General features: G+C 47.5%; 1 protein-coding gene across 1 annotated transcript in view; it reads left to right on the forward strand.

Moving 5' to 3' along the window:
* The window catches only part of Slit3 (slit guidance ligand 3), a 575059-nt gene that overhangs the window by 464056 nt on the left and 88792 nt on the right, over positions 1-22211 (forward strand). Inside the window, exons 11-14 of the mRNA XM_027425222.2 lie at positions 1422-1493; positions 5573-5644; positions 17121-17264; positions 18548-18711. Coding sequence (XP_027281023.1) covers positions 1422-1493; positions 5573-5644; positions 17121-17264; positions 18548-18711 — 452 coding nt within the window. The remainder of the gene's footprint in view (positions 1-1421; positions 1494-5572; positions 5645-17120; positions 17265-18547; positions 18712-22211) is intronic.

A 22211-nucleotide genomic window follows, 5' to 3' on the forward strand; every position in this document is an offset into this window, starting at 1 on the left:
TTGCTTGGTCTTTTTCTAGGCTGTTAGATGAACAGGGAGACAGGACAAAGATACTCCTTTTGTGTGAGTTTAAGAGGCTGGGCTGCTGGGTGGCTGGAGGCCATCATTTACAAATCTTCTCAGATGTGCTTTCTTCTCAATATCCACTTGTCTCCTCCTGTTGGCCTGTGAAGACCTCAGCCCTCCCTCTACCGCACAAAAGCAAGGAACCATTGATTTATTTTGTTGAACAGGAGAAGTTTCTTGTCGAAGGAAATTGGTACATCTCTCCTGCCAGTGACAGGAGCCCAAAGGCCAGCCCTGAGCTAATAACTCTGAGGAAAAGAAATCCCCTTCCACAAGGGCCATTAGCAAGAAACTATGGCCTAATTGTCACCAGGATGCTCAAAGTATATAGCAGAGGGCTCCCTGCATCTGGGAGACCAGACTAGCTATTGCACCAACAATTTTGAAACTGGGCTAGCCATGACACCTGTACCTTCGAGGCCAGGCTACCTGTCGTGTGCACTGTGTTTGGAAGATCCTTCGACCACACAGTGTCCCTCTTAAATTCTGGATATGTCACCTCCCTGGGCTTGTTCCCAAATGAGGAGCATTCCCAGCCAGTGACACATCCCTGTCTAAAGGCATTCTTTGAGAGTCTTGTGATTTGCTTGTATCACTGAGCGTCATCCATGCTCAGAGACTTGATCAGGTCAGCGATGAGAAGTGACCTGGGAGGTGAAATACCCCAGGGTTTTCAAGATGATAATCACTGTGGGATACAAGACAAGAAAGCAATGCATAAAGGAGCCTGACCTGGCCTTTGGTTTGGGTGGGACCCATACTGCTTTGTCTGTACTGTTAGATACTTGATAATGGCACCTGAGACCAAGGCCCTGGCTTGAAGTTGGTTTTCATTTAGGGTTTGGTTTTTTGTTTTGTTTTGTTTTGGAGGTTTTGTTGTTGTTTGGTTGTTTGCTTTGTTGGTTGGTTGGGCTTTTGTTTTGTTTTGTTGTTTTGTTTTATTGAGACAGATTATCACTGTGTAGCCCAGGCTGGCCTCCAACTCCCAATCCTCCTGCCCCAGCCTCCCAAGTGCTGGGATCACAGCACATCAACATACCCAGTATGCCTGACTTCCGGAGGTGCCTTCACACCTAAATAGGAATGACCTACATATTCATAGCCTTTTTTGCCAGACAGGACTTAAGTGGGCATTCCTTAGAACCTGAGAAAATATACAAAGACATACTTTACCCCCAGGCAGCAGGAGATGTGTTCTTTAGGCATTGCCTCTTGTGCTGTGAAGAAATAAATTGCTTGATGGATCAATTAATCTGTACCTGTTTTGAATGGCTGAACTGCTGGGTGCATACTTCAGGAAGAGCGTTATCACACCTGTGAGCCGTGTTCTCAGACTTTCCCATTAATGTTTTCAGAGACATCAGCAAGAATCAGATATCGGACATAGCTCCAGATGCCTTCCAGGGCCTGAAATCACTCACATCGCTGTAAGTGGGGCCGGGGTGGGAGGCGCGCCCGTATTTTTCAGGAGGTGTTTATCAAGGCTTTATGTTCCCTTACACACTTGTGGCAATCTGGTAAAAGAAACAAATATTTCTTCAGGGGAAATTGATCTTAGGGAATATTTCTACAACTCACATGCATTATTTTTATTGATTAAGTGCCCAGCGGCTTTCCCAGTTATTGGCTTCTAATTCGAATGCATCTTTGACTCTCACCTCACTCCCCCTCCCACCTCATGCTGCACAGTGCTGTCTCAGGGGAGACCAGGAGATCAGGTGGAGAGAATTGTAATGTATGTCTGAGATGAAGCCATGGCTCACCACCCCTCCCCCCCCACAGTCTCTGGCCTTGTTGAAGAGGGCAGTATTTCCTTTTTCTGATTTCCAGACTATTCCTACCTTGTATTTAGTATTCAGAAAAGATCTACCCCATCCCATCACCCTCACTTTCGTGGATTTTTCAAGCCCTTATTTAGCCCTGTGGTGAGATTCAAAGCCTCACCCACCAAGGGTGGATAGACTCTCAGGCTAAGAAGGTCTGGGGTTTTGCCCTCATTCCCTCAGCAGCTCACCCAGAGCATAGACAGAGTTCTCTGCATGTTTCCCCAGGCAGAAGGGAGAGAGTAATCCTTCCATGCCTAACACACTGTATGATTGACATATTACAGTAATAACAATAATTGACAGCATTTATCAAGCACTGATTGTGACCAGGTACTCCTCGAGGAGTCCTGTGGGTTTAATCCTCACAGAAACATAAACTGTGGAGTCTAGTGCCATGTATAAAAGCTCCTTGACTGTGTTTCTTCCCTTCTGTGACCCTGGCACCTCAGACTGTACCTAGCACATCATGATTAAAGAAAAGATCCAGGGCTGGGGAGATGGCAGTGAGTACAGTTCCTCCTGCTCAAGCCTCAGGACCTGAGTCTAAATCCCCAGTATCCACATACAAGCCGGGCACAGCTGTAACCCAACACTGGGTGTGGGGGGAAAAGACAGGCGGATCTCAGGAGTTCGCCAGTCAGCCACTCCAGGCTCACTGAGAAACCATCTCAAAAATTAAATGAAAAGCAATAGAGGAAGACACCTGACATCAACTTCTGGCCTCCTCCACACAGACACACAGGTGAGCAACACCCCCTAACACCCCATGCCTGTACACCCACTCATTGGCATATGTCACAGAGAAGGAGTAGGGAAGAAGGTGGAAGAGGGAGAGAGAGTGTGTGTGTGTGTTAAATAAATGAAAAACAAAAATCACTTACATAGAAACACACTGAGTCTGAGAGATAGGATTTAAGCCCAGCATGTTTGGTCTAGAATTTCACTCCTGATCTCCATGTTGTGCAGCCCTCTCAACATCTCAACATAATGTGGAAAGTGTAGCATCAGAAATAGTGGTGGTTTCATCAGTTGATACGTTTATAACACCTAGTGCCTTGCTCCCTTCGACACCCCAGACCATAAAGAGGGTGTTTACAGGCAAGCAATGTGTGTTTTGCCCCTTCACAACCTGTTTGCCTAGTTTACAAGCATGCAGGTAACAAGATGCACATGTCCTACCATCCTCCTGGGCAGGAGCCGAGGACAGGAAGTCCCTGATTCAGCTGCTGTCTGCTGCCTGCCGAGTAAATTAGTTTCATTTATCGAATAGAACATCTGGCTGGGATATCAAAGACAGGGCCGTGTGTGAGATTAGTGTCTGCTTATTGTGATGAGTGTCACAGAGAGGAGGAGACAGAGAGGCCCCTGCCACCAGGATCCCATCTTAACCTTCCCATTCCCCTTGTCTGGCCTCCCTTAGCCGATATTTGGGAACAGTCTCAAGATAGTGGGATGATTCCTGTCTTGCAGAAGAAATTAAAAAATCTGGTTGCCAAACAGGAAATTGGCACACCAGTAGTGAACTCGGAGGTGCGTGCCAAGCATTAAGTGAAACACCTATCCGCGTTTGTTTATTCGTTCCTCCATCTAGTAGATGCCTGCTGTGGAAGTGATCGGTGTTATAGGCATGAAGAATATGACCAGGAACTGAACAGAGAAGCCCATGGGGCTCAGAAAGCTGACAGTGTAGAGTAAAGGGTTAGAGATCTTTTACCCCAGACCTGTTCGTTTGTTCATTCATTCATTCATTCATTCATTCATTCACTCACTCACTCACTCAGTGGACGTTTATTTAGTAGACCTCGCTCTTTCTCCACTCTGGAGATCTAGCCGTGGGCATGCCCTATAACATCATCACATTCAGGACAGTTCAAGGAAGAACATAAAAACTAAGCCTAAAGGGTCTGGAGAGATGTCTCAGCAGTTAAGAGCACTGACTGCTCTTCTAGAGAACCTGGGTTCAGTTCCCAGCACCTACGTGGCAGCTCACAATTGACTGTAACTCCAGTCTCAGGGAATCTAACATCCTCTTCCAGCCTTTTCCAAGCACCAGGCACACACATGTACGCACAGGCAAACTACCCATACGTATAAAATAATAAGAATAAACTAAGCCTAAGTAAATGGGTAAGTAATGTAAGTTAATATAAAGGTAAGTGCTGCGGAGAAGCAAAATAAGATAATAGATGGCAGAAAACCTCACCTAAAATATTTAGGAGACCTCCTTCTGCAGAGAGAGAGCTGTTTGGGTAGCGAAGGTAATCAAGGCAAAGGCTCAGGTGGGAAGCCACGAAGATCTGCAGGCTGGCACCCTTGCACATAGGCAGGTGGTTATCCCTCTAGGCTTGAGGATGTTCCATACCGAGGAGTGATGAACTGCCTGAGGACCCCTATGCCAGCATCCCCACTCCCACCCCCAACAGCTTTTACCACTCTAGAAGCTCTGACATCCATTGAGACGAACAGGCAATGGCATTACTACATTTGGCACAGTGAGCAGTGGGACATTAATATGAATTACAAATGTGAGCCTGAGCCATCATGCTGACTTCTATTTAGTCATTAATTTGTTGAAGCATTAATGAAACACACCCGCAGGCTGATGGAGAACTCACTCTTCACTCCCAGTGGCTTCTGGAAATGGGCGGCAGTGGGGAGAGGGAGCCTTATTTTACACTCATTCGCTGTGTCTTCCTCCTAACATTTTGCCTCCTCAAATGACCGTCAGCCTAGATTCTTGATTTGAGTGGGAATTAAATAATTGCATATCCCATGTACTCAGACCTGAGAAGGGGTTTTAAACAGAAGCAAGCCAAACCCTCTTTAGCTATTTCCTAATCAAAGAGGAGGCCAGACCCCATGGACAGCAAAGTCTGTCTTGAGATGAAGCAGAGAGAGGCCCAGAGAGTCTCAGTTCCAGGTTTACAGACCTGCTAGGTGCTGGGCTTGAAAAGTAAAGACATATTCCTTTCCCAGGCTTCTTAAGTCACCAAACATGAGGCGTAGAAATAGCAGGGGGACACTGTGGGCCTGAAAGATGAAATGAAAAACAAAAATCTGAGTTCCTTTCTTCTTAGATCTGAGAGAATGAGACAAGCAGATAGAGAGTGGAAGCTGCCATCATCTGAGACAGCAAAACTCCTCAGCCTCCCCATTGAGCCAGGCCTCAACTCAGCAATGCCTGCGCCATCTGGAGATGCCCCCAAATACCCATAGCCCTGCTGTCTAGATGGGTGATTAAAGAACTCAGCTCAGGAATTCCTAGGATGCAGTGGGATATTAAAAGGAAACATTCTATAGGCTGGCTGAGCCTGATCAATACCCATTGAAGACACAGGCTGGCCTCCCACACTGCTTATTTACTGTGGGGTAATAAGATATTATTACTTACTGTGGGGTCACACTAGCAGCTCAGGAGGTACCACAAAGGGATGCTGCTTCTTCCTTGTGGGGGTGATGAACGGGGCTGGGCTGGAGTGCAGCAGGATGGAGCCTGGCTTACCTCACCTCCCAGCACCCCTACCCAGCACAGGATGAACTGCCTGCCTTTGTCTCTGATAAGAAGATGGGATGAAGTGGCAGCTCAGGGAGGCAGGTGACCTGAGATCTTGCACCCAGAACTGGCAGAGGTGATGGCCTCCTTTAAGTCCTGCTGATTGCTGTCATTTGCTTTCTTCCAGGGTGCTCTATGGGAACAAGATTACAGAGATTCCCAAGGGACTGTTTGATGGGCTGGTGTCCCTGCAGCTGCTGTGAGTAGGAACTTGCTACTTTTTACATCCTTGTGACTGTTTTTGCAGACTGAAAATGTTTAAGCCATGCTCTGGAGAGTTCTTTTGACTTTATGCCTATCATACTGTCACTAAAGCCTCTGTGCATTCCATCTGTTCTCTCCAAGGCCTCATTTTGTGGCCAGAGAGGCAGAGAGTTGGCAAAGAGCACCAAGGCCAGTGTACATAAGCCTAGATGATACAGTCCAGAACCCAGGCCCTAGCGTGTGTCATGAATGGGTTCATGACTTGAGAGTAAGAAAGAAATTGAATCCTGCAAGAGGAAATATCTTACAGAGGTGCACTAAGAATTTAGGGAACTAAAACCTTCTCAAGGTAAACTCTAGTCTGAAAGCTGAAACCGCTGCCCATAGGCATGTGTCCTTTCCAGGGGTCTGGTTGGGGAGAAGCCATTAGAGAGAAACATAATCAGTCAGCAGTGTGACTGTCTGGTAAGACAGGCTGAGGGCAAGTGCTTATTTCTTTTAAAGGGAGATCTGTGGCCTCGAGTTTTAAGCTCTGGGCTTATTTATTTGCATTTATTTCATTCTGGTCATTTGGACTTAAATGTTTGAAGAAGATAATTGAACTCTGACGTGGAGAAATAAAGAAAGGAATTCAGCTTATTTTAGAAGATTTTATGAGTGAGAATCATCCCTGGTTTGTGACTGGGTGGTGGGTACATCTACATTCGTGTGTTATGGTTTGGGGAATGAGTGTGGGGGGGGTTAGGGGGTGTGGATGGGTGTGGATGTGTACAAACAAGTATATGACTGAAATAATTCCAATTGGCATTAAGAATTGACCTTGAGTACTCTATGAGCATTGGAGAATGCCAACTCAGAAAGGTTAATGATTTGCCCTACATCGCACAGCAAATTAAGTGTAGAAAGTAAGTAGACTCTCCATGGTCATATATTTCTAAAGGCTTCCGGCTCCCTGAACAGGGCAGGACAGGATTTTACAGGCCTTCATCTGAGTACAAACAGATATGCAGGTTTTTTGTTGTTGTTGTTGTAAGTTGCATGTCTTCCAAAAAGGGGGGGGGTGTTGTGTACCTTTAATTCCAGGGCTTAGGAAGCTCAAGCAGAAGAGTCATAAATGTGAGGCCAGGCTGGGTCCATGAGAGAGGAAGGAAGAAAGAAAAATATATTACCTCCAGTTCCCAAGGAAGAGGAGGTTCCAGACCCCCTGCCTCCCTTGTACAGTTAGGAGGTGCCAAAATCTAAGTTTATGGACCCGGTGGTCCAGCCAGATCTCTGAAAGAGGAGAAGCACAGGACCAAAGACACAAGGCGATTGGGTGGTCACATGTAGTTTTGGATTGCAAGGACACTTCTAGAAAGAAGTAAAACTTCCTCTGGCCCTCGCATCTCATTCCTTCACATCCTAAACTCCCAAGTCCCTGGACAGATTTCCCCAGGATATATAACAATGTGAATCATGTTGGAATGAAATGGCCATCAAGTTTCTGGGCTGTGGATCCAGCATGGTAACCGTCAGATTAGTTTGACAAAGCTGAAGAACTGTGTGTTCCCTACATCTTCCTGGCTCTTCCTCTGCTTCCATCTTATTCTGCCTGGCTGTAGGTAAGCAGATCTGTGTTCAAAGGTCCCAGCACCAGGGCTCTGCAAGGACCTGATACCAGGGCTCCGCAAGGGCCTGATACCAGGGCTGTCTACAAGGATCCAGGTGTTTCGCAGATAGTGTTCTTTGCTCCTAGCAGAAAAACTAAGTTATAACTGTCACCACAAGGTTGGTTAACTGTAGCCATTAATCCCCAGAAGAGTAACAATAGCATCTGCCTGGAGGTAGGTAGGTGTGTGTGTGTGTGTGTGTGTGTGTGTGTGTGTGTGTGTGTGTGTGTGTGTGTGTGTGTGTGTGTGTGTGCGCGCGCGTGCATGTGCGTGCACGCATGCGTTCACTGTGCCCAGCCAGGCTGGTGTTAATGACCTTTTATGATAGACATTAAAAGAAAAAGGTCATGCCCATTTACCCTGAGGAGAGATGGACTGAACATCAAAGTGCCTAGCATTGTGAATGGTGTGTATCAAAAATTATAGAGCGGCATATTTTTAAACAAAGGAAATGTGTCCCTGCCACAAGCTGACAGCAGTCAGGAGGTTATGAGCCCCCCTCCCTGGACTTTAAAGACAGGCCAGCTGAGCAGCACCACTTTGAGCAGATGGAGTTGACTAGCTAGGGGGTAAAGACAGTGCTTCTCCCTCTGTGGAGACCAGGAGTTGACACAACTCAGGCTGGCTTGCTTTCTGGCCTGCTGTTGAGCAGTTGGAAAGCAGGTCCCCATTAGATCAAATTTAGGGTTCAACGGGCCGTAGATTGGATTTCTCTTCCTTTGGCTGGAGATAGTCTGATAAGAAGGCTCTGATTAGAATACCCTGGTTGACTGGGTAATTTCATCTCCTTTGACTCAGACACAGTCCTTGGGAGTTTTGTTTCTCCTGCCCCTCCCCCTCTCTTGAGTGATTGGTGCATCTTAAAGTGGAAATGTCCCTTCTGTGCCGAGAGGTCCTAGATATTTTCTTTCTGACACTTACTGTGACACTAACAGGGACCAAGTGAATGTGCTTGGTTATTCTGCCCCCCACCCCTCCCTTCCTGATTGCTCTGGACTTAGCTGCCATCCTTCCAAATATGTCCAGTTCAGGGTATGCCCAGCCAGGCCACTTTGGCAATTTGCTGCCATGCTGCTTTGGACAGATGATCAACACTAATAGTATAGTATCTGAGGCACCCTCAGAGATTTCACCAAATGGCTTTCTACAGGCACGCTTTAGCTGTTCCTGGAGTTGCCCCTGAACTTGATATATTGTCCTCTGTATCCTCCCAAGGGTTGCATCCTTAGCTTAACATCCACAGTCTCTGGTCAAAGGAGCATCGGGGCTACACATCCACAAGCATGTGCAGATACATATATACTCCTGCTCACTCACTTGCTCTTAAGCTCACACTCGAGTGCACACACACACACACACACACACACACACACACACACACACACACACGTGCAATCCCAAAACCATGATACATGAGTGTAGATGTACCAGCTGGTACTGCAGTCCCACCATGCCTTCTCTGACAAATCTGCCTGTCTTCCCTTCGCTGATGGCGTCTGTGCTAAGTCCTTGCTGCACAGTTGGAAGTTGAAAAGCTCATTCTTAAACTGAACCTCAGTCCCCGTTTCTTAGAAACTCAGAAGTCTGTTTCATTGCCTTCAGATGTTTTTGAGTAGCTCGTGTACCTCCATGTAATTAATCTTTAACAGGTCCAGTTCTGGCAGTCATTCACTGTGTAAAGATACCCTCATTGTTTGCTACTAGCGCCATTCCTTGTTTGGGATGGGAGATAGTCTATCAGCTTCGTTGTTAAACCTGGCTGCCAGGAAAGGAGTTAGGTGATCCAGGGAGGCACCTGAGAAGCCATGGTCGGAACAGAAAGTGTCACCTGCATGTAATCCTAACTCCTTTCCCTCCACCCCCTGAGTTCTTGAGACATCTGATGTGATGGGCATCTGATCCCGTGTGGGCAGCCAGCAGGTAGGCATGCCCTAAGAGGCTGCGCTTTGTAACTTAGAGGCCTATCGTCGTCTGCAAGGCAGGAAAAGCAGTGTGTCACTAGGCCTGTCCTTTCCTTCTCTGATGGGCAGCTGCAAGCTGTGCTGTCACAGCTTTCCCTGGGGAAAGGCAAGCTTTCATTTAACACTCATTGATTTCATGGCATGCCCCGGAAAGTTACTGGAGGGGGAGGGAGGAGCATCAGAGGTGGAGACTTTTCAACCTGCTCCAGGAGGTTTTAAACCAAACCAGACTGCCTTCAGCCTGGAGTGAGTTAAGGCACCTGTTGTTCAGTTTTCTTGGAAGACAGACAGAACCATTTGAGGCTCTTGAAGTTTGCCCAAGCAACATGCCAATTACAGAGCAGTGAACACAACTTCACTCCACATAGATCACATCCCCTCACCAGCATCTTCACAGGCACTTCCTACTGCTGCTATCCATGACACCTAGCAGTGATTGAGTAGCTAATATTCCTAGGACTAGTGCTAAGCAGTGGCAGATGCATAGTCTCATTCAATCTTCTCAACAACACTACAAGGGAAGTATTTTGATCAAGGCTCATTTTACAGATAGGGAACTGCGGATTAGTGAACTTGTTTTTGATCGCTCATGTATAAGCTGTAGGACCAGGAATCTAGGGGCTCATGTTTCCAGAGACACAGAAATGAAGCTGGTGGGAAGAAAAGAGCCCTCTCCTGCATCAAAAAGCTCAGTTCAGCGGTACGTTTGTAAGGGAAGAATTCTCCCCTTTCTTGTGAATCTGTCATTTCCTAAGGAAAGCCTTAAGTTCTGAGTGTTCTGTGTAAATGGTTCCCTCTTCTTAAAGGTCTGATTAGTCATCAGGTAGCAATCATATAGGGAAGTGACCAGGCCAGTAGCTGTGTGTCAGGGGGCAGACCAAGTTCAGCTAAAATAGGCAAGGTCACTTGATTGCCCAACTGCTAGGTCATAACCCTCTCTCTAGGCTCTGGTCTCAGCTCTCCCTGACTCCATTAGGAAAACCTTAGCTGTTCCCAGGGCCTTCTCATGTCACTGGAGTGGATAGATAGGTATGTTTCTCAGACAGGCCACCGGATGGCGATGCTGTATGCCTCGTGCTTTTGTTTCCATACCATCTGGAATCACCATGACAACCCAAGGCTTGTGACAACACCATAGGCAATAGCAGGAGAGAAGGAGTCACCTCTGCCACCTGGGGAGTTGGGGGGTTCCTCCTGTGAGTGTTGGGCATAACATGAATCATAGTACCCATTCACAAGTTTCAGTAAGAGTCTGGTCATGGCCAGAGCACCTCTGCACTGTGGCACTAGAGATCAGTCACATCTTCCTCAGTCTGGCGTCAGCAAGTTGCTGAAGGTCAAAATTAATTCCCCATATTTCACAGGAGAGAGGGACATGAAAAGAGATTAGTCCTGTTACACTTAGTTGATAGAGAAATTTAGGATGGCAGAGGGTTAATTCTAATGAAATAAAAGGGAAGACAGGCATATTAATGAGAGAAAGATGCCTGGAGATCCCCCAGCTTAGTCAGGGGTCTATAATAGCTCCCTTAATTGGTATCCACACTAATACTTTATGCCCACGTGTAATAGCAAATACCTCTCTAGAGACACATAGAACAATTTTAATGGCAGAGAGCCTTTATGACACTTTCTTTAAAAGGGTTCTCCCCTGAACCAGCCAAAGAAAAGGTCATGCCAGGGGCTGGTGGTAACATCTTTCTCCTCCCATGAATCTGCCGCATGTAGGTGTTTGTGAAACAGAAACTGATTTTCAGGTTGAGGAAAAGGAAGTTCACAATGCTACTGTTCTGGCTGGGTTCATTCCTGTCTCCCTCCCCGGAGTCCTTTCTGGAAGAGTTTCAGCCCTTCTCTTGGAAAGCCAGCTGCACTCTTTCTTGACACTGGTTTTCTGAGAAGACATTGCACTCTCTAGAGTCTGGAATCTGGTCTTGGCATCTTTGGCAAACACTCTATAAAGAAAAGGAGTGGCGTGACCACTTCTTTCCACAGGGCAGGTGTAGAGAATATAAATACAACCCAGCGTGATAGCTTTGGGCTGCTGAATCAACATGTGGTTGGCTGGAGTTGCCAGGGTGATTTTAATGCAATTTATCACTAAACCCAACTCCAGATGTTTGTGTTTTCCAAACCCTGCCATAAAGGCCTGTGAGGATGAGATATGAGCAGGGGTGGTGGCTATCAGTGGGACTTCAGTGACCTTTGCAGAGAGACTATGCTCTTTTTCACAGATCTCAGTGGGCTCATCTTCTCCCCATGCCCCACCCACCACTACCACTTGAACTCTGAACAAATGAGGCTGCAAGCTGCTCCTAGCAGTAAGAATGCCTGAATCTTTTCTGATTGGCCAGGCCATTCCCCCTAGCATGGCATGATCTAAAAACCACTTCCATACCAGACTGGGGCATTTCCTTCCCCACTAAGCTCTGGCTTTATGTCTCCTACCCTGCTACCCCTGAAGGCAGCTGTTTCTGGAAAGGATTATCTCCCAGCAGCATCATTATGTTGGGTAGTGGATGGGAGAGTGCTAATACCTCTTGACATAAAGCATGTGGAAGCCCAAAGTGCTCCAGCAAGCAGGGGGTGGTAACATGTCTCGGGGCTAACATGTGCAAATATACACCCACTATGTGGTGTGCTGCTCTCCTCTCATTCCTCAGGTGGGAGCATGGCTCTTGTTGTTTCATAGGATTGCAAAGTCATCACTAAGTTTGATGGGGAAGTCTGTCTCTTCCTCCTCGTAGCCTTAGGCGACTCCCGCTTCCTTTCAGTGAGGGGATGGGTATCAGAGTAGCAGAGTGGTTAGACTAACCTACCATCCACAGGTCAGGAAACAGTGCTCAGTTATTTTATGCCTTTGAGTCCCCACAATGCCATCTGGATGGTTGAGCTAGCAGTTACCATGGAGAGCTATGGAGGATTAGATGTTTGTAAGGTGTCAGTACTAGTGCTTAATGTGGACTAATCTGTCCGGTTACTATTCACATGGCCTTGTCATCCTCTCCATGGTTCCTGAAGTTCCTTTAGTAGGTTGGCCCGGAAGCCCCAGACCTAGTTCTGCTTTGGAGACGCACTTGTGCACCATTGAGGGTCAGTGTTTTCAGCTGGGAAAGAGGCCTCTGGAATGAGGCATGTGAATATCCCAGGTGTAGAGGATGCTGTTGTCCCATGGTCATCCCAGAATGCGGGTCAGCTTCACAGGGAGGAGAATAAAGAGCTGAGAACACCATCTCCCTCACCAGCACCTAGCTATTCCCAAACATGAGAGTCCCACCTCATGAAACTACAAGGTATAGAAATGGTCACTTTGTATCAGTTACAGTGTAGTGGACATCCCAAGCTGAGACACCGCTCTACTCCCAAGATACAAGCAGGGTCTCCTAGACCCAACCAGACCTCCATCTATCCAAAGTATGTATACCCCATCCACCTCATGGCTCGAAAAACTAGGCCTGTGCTAGAGACACAGAGAAGAGAAAATGCATTTAGATTTTAGGAAGAGGATGGGAGGTGAGCTTGCAATCACATGGACTGAGGTCATCATTCCGACCCTCAGTTTCCTCATCAGAAAACGAAGGTGATCGCGATGCTGTTGTGTGGGAAATATTTGGCACATGGGCATAAGCCTCCATGGATGACTCAGCTTTCTTGCCATCATTTCTAAAGACATTTACATTGTTGCTCCTCAAAGGAGGGTGAAGCAAACCAGATCAAGTATTGTAGAGGTCTTTACTCCAAATAAAGAGTTATGAAAACTAACCAACAAGGGAAGCCCATGTCCATCCTCTAATTACTAAAGTTCACTGCAGATACAGTTTGAGCATCCCTAATCCAAAAAGCCAAAACAGTCAAAATCTGAACCTTTCTGATCACCCGCAAAAACCATTATTGGAAAAGTCCTACAAGCCTTGTATATGAGGTGTATGTGAAACGTAAGTGAAGATAGAACTGGGTTCCCTCCCTCAGCTCTCTCATTATACATACACGAATATTCCACACTCTGAAATTCCAGCTATTTCTGGTCCCAAGCATTTTAGATAAGGGATGCTGAGCCTATCATCTCTTTTTTTCCCCATCCTTTGGTGTTTGTCAGATGCCCTCATCTCTTGCCCAGGGACCAGATAGCTCAGAGCTCCTTTTATGGGAGCCAGACTGAGTTGAGTAGATGCCAGTCTTCTTCCCCCAAAGAGAAAGAGCAGAGATAGGTTGCTGGATCTTGCTGGTGCTGAAGTTCAGAAGGCCATCCGCAGCGTCTAATTCTCCATAAGCAGCTTAATTTTATCTCTCCCGACACCTCCTCATTGTGCCTGGGGGAGCCAAGCAGCTGGTAGAGGATGACTGTCCAAGAGACTATGCCCTTCCCTGTCTTCTTTTGCCCCCTGTTTCATGAGCGCTGCACTTTGAGCTCTCTGTGTTTTAGTAATTCTGCCAGCCTGGGTTGTTTTGATAGTTCACCCCTTTGAAAGAACATCCCATGCTGAGAGACCTAGGAGCAATAGGGAACAGAGAAACACCCAGAGGAGCAACGGAAGCCAAGCTGGACCTGGTGGGTAAAGAGTATTGCCAAGATCCATGCAGTGTAAATGTACTCTCCAGACGAGTCAGAGTTGCTGCCTCTGTCTCCATAGCCATCTTCCTTGTCTGATTCAAATACTTCCCAGAACAGAGTGTGAGTGTTGGGCTTATGAATCTGGACCAAGGTGTCAAATCTAAAAGCCTTCTCATGCAAGGAAGCTTCGGGTGAGGGGGCGGGGTGGGATACGTAGTAGGGAGAGAGTATAGTGGCAAAGAGTGTACATCCTGCCTGTGAATGTGTCCACTGCACAGCTGCTAGCACCAGAAGCATTGCCAGAGGTTTTGAAATTTGTTTTCCAAGCAAAAGCAAAATTCTAATGGTATAATGGCGTGTGTGTGTGTGTGTGTGTGTGTGTGTGTGTGTTGCATTTCTAACTTTTGACACATAGAGAAGTCTTATTGTAAAATGGTAGGGAAGAAGGGATCCTCAGACCGTTGGCTAAACCATCCAGGTCTCTTTATTGATTAGTTTAACATTTCTGGCAAGATGATGCTCTCAGAGGTCTTAGAACAAATTGTTTACCAGTTACTTAAAAAATAAAATACCCAAGCAAAGTGGCACATACCTTTAATTCCAGCACTTGGGAGGTAGAGGGTAGTGGATCTCTGTGAGTTCAAAGCCAGCCTGGTCTATATAGAGAGTTCTAGGACAGCCAGAGCTCCATAGTGAGACCCTGTCTCCCCTCCCAAAACATTTATTCATTAACTAGTCAAAAATTTAAAAATTAAATAAAAACTTGTAGGTGAAAGATCCATTTCTGACCTGATTGCTAGGCTGTTACTCTGTTCATATTGCAGCTTCCTTCAAATGTCCCCCTCCTAGACTGACCTTGACCACAATTTAATACAGAAATCACAGGAAATCAAGAGGGGGGTTACCGACAGGATGGGCAGATGGGCGGGGTAGACAAGGCATCCATAAAGAAGCAGCCCAGCCCTCTAGAGACCTGGTTATCATAATGCCTCCCAGCATGCTCCGGAAACTCTCGTGACCTTCAGCGAAGCCCTCAGCCTCTGCTTTGGTCTCTTTGCCCGTAACTGTGTGGTGGCTCTGCCCATCTGCCCAGGTTACAGTGAGAATAACAGGGGGTCGGGAAAGCACTCTGGAAAACAAAAGAGTATTCTAGCAAACGTGAGCTTTTTTCTACTCTGAGGCAGGAGGACATCTGTGTGGACCCTAGGGACCTTGCCTGTTATTAGCCAGATTAAACAGGCAGTTCTTCTTCTGCTTGTCATGGCCACAGCTGCCTGCCAGCACCTGGAGTGCACAGGGGACTGACTGCAAGGGAGGTGGGCTTACAGAAGGAGAGGGTAGGTTGGCACCCAGGGCCAGCTCTACCATCACCAACGCCAGTCCCCATGGACTATATGGTACATAGACACTCCTGAAGCAAGTGGGTCTGTTCTGACTCCCAGATCATTAACCACCAAGGGAACTAGCTCTCGGCCTGCCTTGAGAGTTATTTAAATTTTCAACATTTTTATTCTTTGGTGTATTTCCCTCTCATTCAGGAAGGAATGAGAAATGATTACACTGTAGTTTCAAGGGCACAACCAGTCAGTCTCAGGTTATAAAGGGAAATGCTCAGGACCCAGATATGCTTGACTTAGGAGCTCTGCGTTCTGAAACTTGCCTTTGAAATCTGCTGGACCAGTGTTTCACCCACTTCCTATGTTGTTCTGTGAAGGAGGGGACAGTATGAAGAGCTATGACCATAGCGGAAAGGGCCCCTTGTGTGTAGGAAACCTGAACCCAAATACGGAGCTACCTGCAAGGAGACACCCTCCGATGTTGCATATGAAGCTGGGTTATGTGTTCAAATAAAAGATAAGCATTAGTAATGAAGGGAGACATTGAAGAGATGACATTTGTGTTACCACAGATTACACACATGGCAAACAAGAAAACTAACCAATCACCTCAAGTCACAGACTGAGGTGAGTGGGAGGAAGGAATTATATAGGGGACCGTGAGAGGCAATACTGGGATTGCAGGGTCCTGCTGAGGGTGAAGGGATTCAGGACAGGCCTCCCTGAGGAGGGTGAGAGGGTCAGGGCAGGCCTCCCTGAGGAGGGTGAGAGGGTCAGGGCAGGCCTCCCTGAGGAGATGCCGTTTGAGCTGAGAGTCCAGCCTTTCTGAAAAGGGGTAGAGAAAGGGTTCAGAGGGTTATCCATAGGGTGCCTGAGGAACAACAAGTGACCAGTGGGGCTGGAGGGTAATAGATTAATGTAACAGGCTTTCTTGGACTGCCAGCCCCAAAATCATGACATGGAGACTTATTACTAAGTATGAATGCTCAGCCTTAGCTTTGGGCTTGTACCTAGCTTTTTTTTTTTTTTTCTTAAAAACCCACCTCTATTAATGTATGTGCTGCCCTGAGGCTTGTTTCCCTCATCTACATACTGTCCATCCTGCTTTCTTGCTTCCTCCATGTCTGGCTAGCTGATCCCCAGCTGACTGGCCTTTTCTCTCTGCCCTCCAGCCCTGCCTGTCCCTTTTCTCCCTAACTATTGGCCGCTCAGCTTTTTATTAGACCAATCCAGTGTCTTAGGCAAGCAAGGTGGAACAAACAACACATCTTTACATAGTTAAACAAATGCAGCATAAAAAGAAAAGCAATATACCTTTATACAGTTAACAATTACTTACAACACAAACAAATGTAACACGTCTTTACTTAGTTAAACAAATATTCTATTCCACAACAGATGAAGGCATGAAGTTATGATAAAGACAAGGAAGGTGTTTGTACATGTGTGCATGTGTGTGCCTATACACGGACATGTTTCTTCCCTGGGAGGATGGCCTGTAACTTTCATCAGATTTCCAATTAAATCAGTGATCTAAACATGCTCCAAGGAATTGTCTGGATCAAAAATTGCCCTAACTCTATTCTACTAAAGCCTTACAACAATTGTACCCAATGATTTTTTTTTCCCTTTGTGATTTCTGGAAGCCCTGAATTCTAATGAAAAAAAAAAAAAAGAAAGAAAAGAAAATTCAATGTTGGGCTCCACTCCAAGCCTTTGTCCAAGGCTGCAGGTGGAAGGCCAGGTGCAGGTGTGAGGCGAGGTGCAGGCGGTGGTAGAGTGTGTAGCATGCACAGTGATGGGAGGAAAGTGAGGGGTGGTCTAGGAAGTCATCGGGAGCAGCCTCTCTTTCCCTGGGCTGCAGCAGAAGTTCAAGGCCACATGGACGAGGGACGGCTGCTTCCCAGCAGTCCCAGCAGGTGCAGCCAGCCCTTGTTCCACTAGCAATGACTGGAGGCCTCTCTTCTGCCTGCAGCCTCCTCAATGCCAACAAGATCAACTGCCTGCGGGTGAACACCTTCCAGGACCTGCAGAACCTCAACCTGCTCTCTCTGTACGACAACAAGTTGCAGACTGTCAGCAAGGGGCTCTTCGCTCCTCTACAGTCCATCCAGACCCTGTGAGTACCCTGCCCCAGCAGCTGCAGAGCCCTGCCATCAAACGTGGTGGGCTGAGGCCCTGTGAGTGGGTTTCTAGCATTTGCAACAGGGGCGGGAGATGAAGCTCAAAGCACTTAACTGTGCTGAGCATTCCGGTGGGTCCTGGTTGTGCTGAGGGTTTAGCTCACTTTCAAACAAGCAGCCTCACAACAATCCAGGAGGATGCCACTGTCACCCCCAGAATTTGTGTGAGGAATCCAAGGCCCTGAAAGAGTGTGGTGCTTACTCAAGGTCACAACTAGTATGAATCAGGACTTGAATCCCGGTAGAACTTGTGAACTGTGCTCATAACCACAGCACCCATGGTACTGTTCTAAGCAGTCTCCATATCTGTGAGAACCCATCCCCTCCTTCCTGCAGCTTCCCACATCCTGCAAAGCCAAGCCTCTGATACAGGTTTCCTGGGGTTACCTTACATGCACACGTGCACGCACAGGCATGCACACAGCCCTCAGCTCCCAAGTATTGCTCGTGCATGTAAGTACTGTAGGTAAACAGATGACATGAGTACACGTCTCAGTCTGTGGTCTTGACATTTCCAACCTCAGATTTCAGCCCCTGCTCCAGGCCCGCCATGAGCCTGGGGGTCTCCTGGAGACCCTGGAAGTCATCTGGCACTTATTTCCTAGTAGTAAGAGGCAGGAACCAATATAGAATGAGAACAGCTGCTTGTTATTGAATGCCGACCACGTGTGAGGCTCCGTGCTTAGTGCTGTGGGGGTTTTTCTTACTGCTCAGAGGAGGCGATGCCTACAGCACCCCCATGATAAGGAGAATAACAACAATACCCTCTACTATCTATGGAACACCCACCATACGCCAGTCGCTATGCTAGCTGCCTTATGCGCCTTATATCACCAAGCTTGGAGAAATAAAATGCATGTTACTTTAAATGTAAACTCTAAAGCTCTCGCCTTGCATTGCCCCATCAGAGTCGGCATGGGTGAAGTGGAGACAGTCAGCAGTAGGTCCTGCCCCGGAGAGGGGAGAGCTGGGAGGCTGATTGCCCAGACCAGATGTTGGCTGCATCTGTGCTGCCTTTGGCAGACAGCTGGCCACAGACCCCCTCTTTGAATTCTCTCTGAGAGCAGCACCACCTCCAGGCCTCCTGGGACAGCAGAGAAAGGGCCTCAACACCAGTTTGCTAGTAACACCAGTTAGCTAGGACCCTGCACGAGGCAGGATGATGGTGAAGCAAGGAACCTCAGGTCACTCCCGATTAACAGCCCTGTTCCTCTTTCAGCCACTTAGCTCAAAACCCATTTGTTTGCGACTGCCACTTGAAGTGGCTGGCTGACTACCTTCAGGACAACCCCATTGAGACGAGCGGCGCCCGCTGCAGCAGCCCACGCCGGCTGGCCAACAAGCGCATCAGCCAGATCAAAAGCAAGAAGTTCCGCTGCTCAGGTAATCAGGTTACTGGAGTGGGGCCCCACTTTCTGACTCAGAATACAGCAGCCCCAGAGAGGCCAATAATCCAATCTGGAGGACAGCGAGCGCTGTAATGGCTCCTGGGGAGCATCTTTGCAAATTAAATTGGGGAAATTCAGTTAGCCCTCCAGAAAACCAATTACCTTATGGATTTAAAATAAAACACACTCACACAATAAAAGCATGGGGGAGGGGTGGACAGCTTGGGAGAAACAGAACCCAGGCGCAGTCACTCCTCCCAGAGCTTGGTGGAAGCCTGGAGACTGGGCAGCCTTCACACATGTGCATGCGCTTGAGAGCAGGCCAAGATTTATTTTGTAGTCTCTGAAGCAGATTCCCCACATGGCACAGAAATATACAGCCCAGGCCGGGCTGCAGCCAGGCTTTAGTTCAGCCCTCAACCATAATGGGTTGGGTTACAGGTTTCACAAACACCTTCCCTATCTCCTTGAAGCAGATGGCTGCTCTCTGACGACGTGGGGAACAGCAGGCTGTGGGAAGAGGCAAAGCCTGTGCTCCCATGCCCAACTCTGTCTAGAGACTGTTTTCCTCCCACCTCCACCAGGGAAGGACATGCAGACAAAGGGCAAGAGAATTAGCAGCCCAACTTAAAAAGAAAGGTGATCCCCTTGACCAGTGGTGGCATGAGCAAGCAGTTAGACATCATCATCATTTTTCTCTTTTTCTACCGAAAAAGATAAGAGCTGTGCTCTGCTCACCATGGCTGATAAACCAACAGCAGGAGGTCCTGAGATAGGCTGAGCCAACCCTGACAGTGTGTGTCTAAGCAAGAACTGTGCTCCCACCCATCTGAGAGAGTGCTCAGCCAATGTGTTCTCCCAGGAACAATGCCAACATGGGGTCTGGCCATCGGCAGACCAGCAGGAAGATTTTTGGCTTTTTGTACCATGTTCTTTGTGCTTTAAGTGAAATTCTATCGTCTGTGTCCCCACAATGATAAACTTTAGCCTTTTATGTTATTTTGTTTGCAGAGGCAAATACCTGGAGAGGGTCTAGAGACGTTGGTTGTGGCAGTAGGAGCACTCGTAGTCTAGTTGCCTTCCCCAACATAATGACTAGAGCGATGACTTTCTATGAGGAGCACTATGCTGAGTGATCCTAGTTTGATTTGCCTGTTCTAGAGGCAGCTTGAAGTCAGCAATTGAGATCTCTATCTACAGCTGAGAGAGCTGAGGGCTCCAAGGTGAAGGGCCACCCATGCATCATAGTCACAGCCAGTAGGGTCAGGACCAGGCTCCACGTCGCTGTCTCCTTGACACTATTAATAGCTAGGAGAAAGGTGGTCCAACTGCTTAAGCTGCTTTCTTCCTAGTCTCTTGGATCCACGTCTAACCCCCAGACATTTTCCTTCAACTCCTCCATAAGCTTACTAACATATCTGGGTAGAAAGTCTCCCTCCAGCACCAAGTGTTATCTATAGCAGACCAGTCCTTCTCAAGGCTCTCCTCGTGACTGTCTCCAGCATTATTCCCTCTTTTGTCTTTGCCTACTCAAGTCTGAGTTAGTTGGTTTGGCCAGTTAGTGGTTCCCATGGAAAGGATTGATGAAGTCAGAGGAGGGCAGGAAGCCACCTGACATCCTTGATCCTCAGTCTCACGAGTGTCTTGTTTACACCCTGGACCTCAAAGTGAGTCTAAACCCTGGGTTGTGGTACAGGGATATAGTCAACACTGGATCCAGTGGCTAGTGCCCTATAGTATTACAGTAATGGCCGTGACCTAGCATTGACTGAGGCTGGGACGTGTAGCAAGGTATGGGTGATGTGTACAGAAAGAACAGAGTAAAGAACAAGAAATAGACAGTGGAAATAGGAAGCAATAAAGCTAGTTTTGAGTCTAGCTGTGCCAGTGTCTACTTGTTTACCTTGGTGTTTACAGGATCCCAGATTCCTATGTGGGGCAAGAAAAAAGAAACAGGGAGAAGAGGACAGAACTCTTGAATTGACTTTGTCTAAAATACAAAGTAGAGAGCCTATTCCTGTAGGTTGTCATGTTCAGAGTTCATACAGCTTGACTTAGAGCATTTGGTATGCTTTTATGTAGCTGTGGGGGAGAAGCAGCGGGATTACCACTGAACTCCAAAAGCCTGGGCTTTGAGAAACACCAGGACCCATACCTACCCTCGCCTTGGGGAAGACAGAACCCATAGCCCTAAAGATTTGTGTTTCCATGAAGCTCCAGAAAGGGGAGGGGGTGATGGGTGGCAAATGACACGGACTCGAACTGACAGATAATAACTCTGCATTTTACTTTCCCCTAAAAGCAGCCCCCTTTGAAAAGACAGCTGATGTGATTAGGAGCCAATTTGAGGGCTGCTTCTACAACATGCACAGCCTCTCTCTGGGTAGGGCGTCTGGCTTCCCAGCCGCTTTGCTGTGCCACTATCAGCTGTATCCACCTCCCTGGACTGAGATCAGTTTGGGGTGGATGCTGCCCGCCAGGAGTGATCTAACTATCAGATTAAGTCCTTCAGCCAGCGCAGGCTCCACCCCCCCCACCCAACCCCCCAGCACTTTGCAGCTGAAGGACACTGCCTGTCTTCTATCTGGCTGTCCCCTTTGTTTAAGAAGAAGCCATTCTTATGGAAAGGATAGGACTCTTTGGGTACAGCTGGCGGTGGGGGTGGGGGTACTTCAGAGACCTCAGACTTCATCCAGTCCACTCTAGAGACAAAGTTGAGAACCACAGCAGAAACGTCCCAAGTTGAGGCTGTCACTGTCTAATCACGACCTGAAATATTGTGATGATTTTAGCATACTAGGAAGATTCCAGATCGCTTGCCTCTGGGACCCTCCATGTCCTTTTATGCAAGAGGGGGGGGGAAACCCAGGAGGAACTTTATAAATTACATTTTATTTGGCAGAGAGACAGAGACAGAGAGAGTCAGCACAGCAGAAGTATGGAGATCAGAGGAACTTTCAGGAGTCGGTTCTTCCACTATGTGGAGCTTGGGGATCGAACTCAGGTCACCAGGCTTGGTAGCACATGCCTGGTAGCCCATCTTACCAGCCACACAAGGAGGTTCTAAAATTTGTGAAATGTGCCCTGCTCATACTGAGGTCCTGATCAAACTCACGGGAGAAATCTTAGAATCAGGGTGTTCAAGACCCCTGCAGCTCCAGGTGTCAACCTGCAGTAGAGCTGAGCCCACGTTACTATTATTGGCTGTAGTCTGTAAGATCGAGGTGGGGAAAGAGGTGAATGGGGCTAGGCAAGGGTATGTGTGTATACTGTCTAACTGGACCATTATTCCAGACAACAACCCACAGACTGCTGAGATACTGAGAATGAGAACATCCTGTCAAAAAGCCAGTGCCCAAAACACATGGTAGAGGAGAGTGGCCTGTCAGAGGTTAGGTGTCAAGCAGGGATGGTCAGTCACATGGCTGTGGCTCTATTTTCTTGAGAGTGCACAACTCCAGTCTGATGCCAAGTAGAAAGAAGCCTAAGCTATGG

This window comes from Cricetulus griseus, chromosome 7 (genome assembly GCF_003668045.3).
Source record: "Cricetulus griseus strain 17A/GY chromosome 7, alternate assembly CriGri-PICRH-1.0, whole genome shotgun sequence".
NCBI classification, from domain to species: domain Eukaryota; kingdom Metazoa; phylum Chordata; class Mammalia; order Rodentia; family Cricetidae; genus Cricetulus; species Cricetulus griseus.